This window comes from Doryrhamphus excisus, linkage group LG14 (genome assembly GCF_037039965.1).
Source record: "Doryrhamphus excisus strain RoL-2023G ecotype Guam linkage group LG14, RoL_Dexc_Guam_v1.1, whole genome shotgun sequence".
NCBI classification, from domain to species: domain Eukaryota; kingdom Metazoa; phylum Chordata; class Actinopteri; order Syngnathiformes; family Syngnathidae; genus Doryrhamphus; species Doryrhamphus excisus.
This window is the reverse complement of record NC_136370.1, coordinates 19,054,501-19,061,845: the sequence shown is the minus strand read 5'-3', so window position 1 is coordinate 19,061,845 and position 7,345 is coordinate 19,054,501. Positions and strand designations below refer to the sequence as shown.

General features: G+C 46.6%; 1 protein-coding gene across 1 annotated transcript; it reads right to left on the bottom strand.

Moving 5' to 3' along the window:
• Positions 1-138: 138 nt before the first annotated feature.
• On the bottom strand, positions 139-6,982 carry g2e3 (G2/M-phase specific E3 ubiquitin protein ligase). Its single transcript, XM_078796350.1, has 17 exons — positions 6,781-6,982; positions 5,640-5,763; positions 5,085-5,182; positions 4,911-5,012; positions 4,695-4,819; positions 3,410-3,578; positions 3,205-3,311; positions 3,017-3,133; positions 2,791-2,915; positions 2,631-2,724; positions 2,389-2,565; positions 2,156-2,307; positions 1,895-2,079; positions 1,652-1,824; positions 1,539-1,578; positions 462-671; positions 139-396 (listed from the first exon to the last, which is right to left on the bottom strand). The coding sequence occupies exons 2-17, from the start codon at positions 5,695-5,697 to the stop codon at positions 139-141; spliced, it is 2,190 nt and encodes a 729-aa protein (XP_078652476.1). The 5' UTR covers positions 5,698-5,763; positions 6,781-6,982.
• Positions 6,983-7,345: the final 363 nt, after the last annotated feature.

Here is a 7,345-nt window from a genome sequence, read left to right as displayed (position 1 = left end):
ATTAAGCCACAAAGTCACGTTTGCATATTAAAAAACAAAGAGACGCATACATTGATAAGAACAAAGTAAAAGTAATAATGTTGCTTTCATGTTTGTGTTTTGCTTATTGTCTTTCATTTACCAGACTCCTGACTGACTCTACATTACGTTGGGCAGGAGGTGCATGTGGTGGCTGATGGCCTGCTCCATGGAGCTTTTGAACACCCCATAGGAGGAGGTGACAGGCAGCAGGAGGAGGTTCTTGTCAGGCTTGCTCTGCGGGAAGACGCCCTCCTCCGCACGTCCCTTCTTATCGCAGTGGGTGGAGCTCGGAGGGTGGATGAAGGAGATGGAGGGAGGGGGGACCAAACCGGCGGCCGGCAGCCTCTCGGTTCTTGTGCTGAAGTGTAGGAGATCCTGCAGGGACACGGAGCTCCGCCCGACTGGAGAAGGAGCGGAAGACAAAGCGTGTCAAAACCAACCAGGGCCGCTTTGACGAAGAACAGAAGACCAACGCCACCTTCGCACTCAAACAGGAAGTGTCTCCAGAAGCTGACCACAGCCGTCTCGCTGTTCACGCGCTCTTCCTGCGGTGAGAAATTGGCGACGAAGAGCTCAGAGAGCATCTGCGCCGACAGCTGGATCTCAGCCTCGCAGAAGACGCTGCACAAGACAGATGGGAAAAGCTGCACCTGCAGGGCACATCGCATGTGGTCAGAAACCTCCAGGAGACGATGATGTGCATCTCACTATCAGAACCCTCCAGGACAGGGGTCTCAAACATGCGGCCCGCGGGCCAAATGTGTCCCACAAGATACTAGTTTGAAGCCCCCGCCTTGATATGAAAGTTTAATGTTAGTTTGATATGGATGCTGTATGGTATCATGTACCCAGAAAAAATTATTACGTTTGATTCATGTTCATGTTAAAGGTTAAATAACTGTTAATAGTTATCCTCCCTATCTGTGTGGAAGTGGTAAGTTTTTGGCTATTTAAGTTTAAAGGAAATAACTCGAAGGCAACCGTTTAGGTCGCTAGCTCTCTAGTTTGCGAGTTAGCATGTGTCTCAAGACCCTGCAGTTGCGCAATATGTTGTAAATAAAAAGAGTATAAATGTGACTATAGTCGTGTTTTGTCATGTCTACAGGGCTCTAATAATGCTTTGTTCATTTTAATCTGAAAAAAATCATTTGTCTACCCACCAACTATATGTGCTTTCTTAAGTTTTTATTATTTGCCATTTTATTATTATTAATTACTGATTGACTGATTTCTTTATTCTTGATTTGTTTACTTATTTTTCATCTTTTGTGCAGAAAAATAAAAATGAAGATATTTGAGAACAGTGGAATGTTTTATCAGAGCTTTTCTTGTAGAAAATCGGAACCAAAGCACTGAAAAAGTTTGTATATTTTTCTGTTTTTAATAAAGTTTTTTTTTTTTTTTGGAAAACCTGATGCGGCCCAGCCTTGCCCAGACCCTAGCTCCAGTGGCCCCCAGGTAAATTGAGTTTGAGACCCCTGCTCCAGGAGAAGATGATGTGCATCTCACTAGCTCACCTGCTCAAAGACACCAAGAGTCTGCAGGCCTTCCCGAAACCTGCAAGCGGACACAGGACAATCTTTGGTCTTTGGTCTTGTGGAGCTGTCCCACAGTGTCAAGTGCTTCTCACCTCTGCAGGGGGAGCTGCATCCTGGTGATCAACGTGAAGCTCACTAGGTCCTCCACCAGGGCATCTTTTTCCTGGAGGCTTCTGATTGGTTGCCTGCAGCCCGCTAGGTCAAGGAAATCCCTGCTGGCCGCCATGGCGTCCCTGAGCTCATCCATCGAGTCTGCGTTGGCAATCTGAAACCAGCCAATCAGCACAGCTGTCAACGTCTCTGCAGAAATAAAGGCAAGGCCAAGCGGTTCTCACCCTGCGGACTTGGTGGCTCAGGTGCGTGTCCCGGGTCATGTGAGCAATGCCGAGTGGGCGATTGGGTGGGAAGTTGAACAAGCATTGATAGAGGGCGCGTGAGAAAAAGCTGACTTGCGACCTGCCGCACACCACAGCGAGCGCCAGCAGGCAGCCGGCGTCAAAGTACAAGTCATCCCGAAGGGCTGCGCAAGACACCACAAAGAGTCAGTGTAAGCTTTGCCCCCCCAACTGCGCCCCCCTACTATGTCTACCTCATACCCTGAGAGTCAAGCGCCAGGTTTTTACATCCATCCGGACCCTCAAACAGCGCCGAGTCCTGAATCTGCTGCACCAGAAGCTTGAAGAAGTACTGCCTGGCCATGTCGCTGCTCCAAGGGCTGTTGGGAAACTTCTGCTGCTCGTCTCTGAACCTGCGTGGAGATGACGGACGCTGACACAAAGGCATTCGCCGCCGCTGCGTGCGCTCCCACCCACGGCATCAACGTACGTACCTGACGGACAGGTGGAGTGTGGGGTCAAAGTCCGGCCTCCTGACCAGCTCCAGAGCAGCAGACAGCGCTTGGTCCCCGCTCACCACCACCTGGAGCCCAGCCCGAGGGTGGCGGCGCGGTGGGGCTAAAGCCCGCAGGAGCTCTTCGGGAGATCCTGACGCCGCTGGTAAGGATGGCCTGAGAGACGCCACAAGCTACAGTGTAGCCTAGCTCATACACGACCACTACGGGACGTCGTTTACCTTTTGCTGCTGATGGATGACGGAGCTGAGGGTTGGCGACGTTTGGACAGCAGGCGCCTCCTTGGAACGCGCTGAGGAGACGCAACCAGGGAGGCTGTTGGACACAAACATGTTAAAGTCAGAATCCATCCATCATTCATCCATGTTGGCGTGGCGGGACCTTTGCCGTCGGTGGCTTTGGAGCATTCAGGACAAGCCCAGTCTCTGGTGTCCACCTTAAGTCCAGAACACTTCCTGTGAGTCCCTCTGGATCCACACAGCCGACACCGGATTACCTCAAACCACCTGAAAGACGCAAGATGTTGTCGCCGTGGCAACACAGAACAATGACATCTTAGACCTGAGGTATTAGTCAGACCTTGAACGTGACCTCGCACGGGTCTTACCCAGCCTTCGCAGAGTGTGCACGTCCGTTGTTGCTGAGGCAGAAGTCGGCGTCACAGTTCATGTAGACCTCCAGGAGTTCCGTGTAGGCGTTGGCCTCCAACTCCCAGGATGCATCTCTACGCAAAGAGAGGCGTAGCATGACGCGTGCACGAGGGTGAGGTCGTGTTGATGTGTGCGCTCCGCTAACCTCTCCGGGATGTATATTCCCATCCGCAGCATCTCTTCCTGGTATTCGTCCTTGTTGTTACACAGCGTGCATCTGAAGAAGAACAGGCCGGCGCTGTGCGCGTGGCGCTGACGGACAGACACGCACGCCGAGTCACAGTCAGCGATACGAGCACGTTTGATGACAGGCGGCGTGACAAAAGTCCGCCATCATGTGTTCGGGTTACCTGCACGCAATCTCGGTGGAACCAGCTGCTGTGGCAGGACGGACACTTGAGAACGTCGTAAGACAGGACCGGCTCCAGGTGGTCCAAACACACGGAGCATGACTGTGGGAGACTGAGGTCAGAGGTCACGCACACAGACTGGGAGGGGCTGTGGTCAGAGCAGTAAGACCTGGACACAGACACAAACTTTATTTTAAGACTGCAGGTGAAAGGTTAGCCCATTTGTAGCGCAGTGATTTCCAACCCCTGTCCCGCGGCACACTAGTGGACCTTGAGAAACCGTCAGGTGTGCCGTGAGGAATTATCCAATATCACTTTTGCAAATATGATGTCAATATCCATTATGTCAATAGTATACATGGACCCAAATATTCCAATTCACTTTGCTTTATTTGCTCAAACGGAATTGAACAGGGATGGAATATTCCTTTAACCAATCCGATTGAGGTATCTTGTACCCGCTCAAACGGAAAGTTGTCAGGCTGCGTTCTTCTTCTTCTGTTGTTTATTGGCGGTTGGCAAGCAGCTTTCGTGTGCATTAGCGCCATCTGTGGAACAGAATCTAAACCCTTCTATACTTTATTATTAAAAAAGAAAATATATATCTATATAAAACATGTCCTGAGTTTAATGATAAAATATTATCAAGATTGAATTTGATCTTTTCCTGTTTAAATTGATCCCGGGTGCGTTCTTTCAGCGCATGCTCAGATATGACGTAACACGCAGATCCAGACGTTCTTCACTTTTAAAAATGGAGGCCAGCAATCGGCACTGGACTAAGCAAAGTTTGTTTTGGATTCAAACTAAATTTCAAGACTGGACAGACGAAAAACTGTCAATACGGAGTTATTCCGACAAGTGAAAGAAAAACTCGGGGAAGCCGGTATCACGTGATGTTGATGTTTACGTTTTACTGGGCATGCCCTATTGACTATTCTGGTTGATTTTCACAAACGCATGTAGACAAGAGATTGGAATATTCCTTTCTATGGATACCATTGTTTCCCGGAAAGGTGATTGGGAAAGAGAAAAAGTGGTGATGTAAAAACATGGCTACTGTGGAGTGTCTGTGGTGTAAAGACTGGCAGAGCAATGTAATATTGGTCCGTGTGGCAACACCTGCCTTGTTCCTCCCATAGACTTATTGATGCACGTGTGAGGTCATGGTCACATTTTGGAACATTTTTGGTTAGTGGTGTGCCACAAGATTTTTCCAATGTAAAAAACGTGCCGTGGCTCCAAAAAGGTTGAAAATCACTGGTGTAGCGTGTGCAGCGCTTACGGGAAGTTCTCAGTAAACTGGGATATGAAGTTACTCTTGCGTCCACACGGGAAGTGGACCATCTTTCTGCAACTTTTCACATAACAGCCCACGCATGCGCCTTTCTTCTTACACGCACAACATGTCTGAAATGCACACGGGAAAACAACAACGTGCACGGTGGTTAACCCCTGTGATAACATCGTCAAGAGTCAAAAGGTCGTGAAGGAAACCAACAAGTCGGGCTGAGCGTCGAATCTCCCGCTTGATGTCGTTCACCAGGAAACCAAACACGCCCTCGTTGTCCTCGCCTCGCTGGTAGACACCACAGGACGTCAGCTGAGAGGAGAAGATCAAATATCATCCCGCACATGTGCGCGCACACACACACACACACACACACACACTAACCAGACAGAAGTAGTGCACAGACATGTTGTGCTCCTGCACAGTGATTTTCTCCCCAAACAAGGCTGGGTTGTCCTCTGAGGTTCTGCACAGAACACAACCTGCAGAACAGAAAATAACATTCAAATATAACATTATTTAATAATGATTATCTCAATGAAATGGGGGGAAAAGACCAATATTACTAAAAATGTCAACTTGAAACCTTTGAGACCAGGTTATTTCCTTTCTACGTATAGCCAAAAAAAAAATAGCCAAAAACTTACCACTTCCACACGGATAGGGAGGATAACTATTAACAGTTATTTAACCTTTAACATGAACATTAATCAAACGTAATAATTTTTTCTGGGTACATGATACCATACAGCATCCATATCAAACTAACATTAAACTTTCATATCAAGGCGGGGGCCTCAAACTAGTGTCCTGCGGGCCACATTTGGCCCGCGGGCCGTGTGTTTGAGACCCCCGAAATACAATATCCATACATTCATTCAGACCTAAAACAAGGCTAAAAGCGGGGCGGGATCAACTGATATTATCATCATCACTCACACTTGTCCACCATTTTGCTGCCGGTTACCACTTCCTGCGAGTGTCTGACTTTCTTCATGCTGTTCAATGGGTGTACAGCCTCCAGGGTCAAAGGTCACATTTGTCCAATCAATCCGATAAGATGCTGTGGGTGGAAAATAGTAAAATATGAGCACGGAAACAATCTAAGCTAGCAACAGTTAATGGTCTCAGTCGCGGTGAATAATCCAGATAAGTGGAACAAAAAAAAAAAGTTTACTTTTAAGTTCGAATTCCAAATTAAAAATGCAATTTACTGCAAACAACCACCAACTGAAATAGACAGTATATCAACTGATGAAACATTTAAGACAATAGCTTGTGAAAAATCCCAAACGGGCGATTGGACCGCACTAGTCATCAGTAACAGCCTTCACAAGAGCATCGTCACGTGTCTTGACGGACAGCCAATCGGATCCTGCGGCTCATGGTCGTGACTTTTTTTTATTTGTCCCATAACTCTCAGGACCTTTGAAGAAGTTTGCCTTGTAGCAATGGTGACACCATCTCTAAATGAGGTACATTTTGAAACGGCGACGCTTTCATAGACACCACATTATGAATTCAGACGCAGTTACCATGGTTACAGCTGCTTTAAAAGATGGCTACCGTTTCGGCATCTTAGCAGTGTACTCTGGTGGAAGCCATGCTGTCTGTCGTCATAACAAAGAGGCGTGGCTAGCCGTGATACATATGCGACGCTAAAAAAATTTAACGTAAACCATGAAATCAATTAGTTCCCGTCGTTAATGTGGTATTTTTTTTAAAGCCCTTGTGAAAACACGTCCCTGTGTATTGTGGGCAGCGCCATGTTTAGCAATCAATAGCTTAACTTAGCTTAGCCCGTTATTGCTCTCCTAGCTACGAAAACCCCCAAATACTCCCCATATCTTCACACGAATCTAAACTAAATCAGTCATAATCAAGTCGATCTAATATAGAAGGCGTGAACAAAAGATAGAAAGGGGAAAAAGGAAGACTATGAAAAAATGTGCAACCCAACAAAAGGAAGCTTCTCATCACGCCGAGCGTTCTACCTTTTACAAAAGTTGCCGTTTAAACAACCAGAAACGAATGCAAAATACGACAAAATGTTCTGAGTGGAAAGTGTTAGTAGACTTACTTTGAAATTCAGCATACGATTTGTGACCTTTCCGTCATTTTGTTGTCGTTTTCTCCTTGTTTTCAGGCGTGTTTTGTTTATTGACGTCGACCACTTTTAAATTTTCCCTCTTCACATTTGCGTTGCCGCTTCTTCCTCTTTTAGTTAAATGGAGGGTTGCGGCCATGACTTTGAATGTGTATAGCGCCATCTACTGCATCGGAGTATATAACACGTATGAGCATGTAACATGTAACATAAATTACAGCATTCAGAACCAACTAGCAACGCATGGGTATCGCATTTTCTGTAAATGCACATACATTTTGGAAATAAGACTATTTTTATTTTGAAATATAGATTAAATATAGTTAGAAATGTCAACTTTGGAGACGATATCTGGCCTGTAGGGTTGTCACCTGTAAGTTGTCACGTGAGATCTCGTGTGATGAGAATATAGGAGTTTAAACAGGGCAGCCAGAGGTCAATCAGACTGAAGTGTAAGGCATCGCTACTATGAATATAATACTCTAATATGGAAGTGGCAGTGTCTGAGGTATTATTAGAACTCCACATCTGCAGCACC

Excerpts from the sequence above, each read along its gene's own strand:
- g2e3 (XM_078796350.1), bottom strand. The coding sequence starts at position 5,697 with ATGAAGAAAGTCAGACACTCGCAGGAAGTGGTAACCGGCAGCAAAATG. Across the intron at positions 5,183-5,639 it reads CAGCAAAATGGTGGACAAGT|GTTGTGTTCTGTGCAGAACC; the intron begins GTGAGTGATGAT and ends TCTGTTCTGCAG. Across the intron at positions 2,916-3,016 it reads GCACACTCTGCGAAGGCTGG|GTGGTTTGAGGTAATCCGGT; the intron begins GTAAGACCCGTG and ends TGCGTCTTTCAG.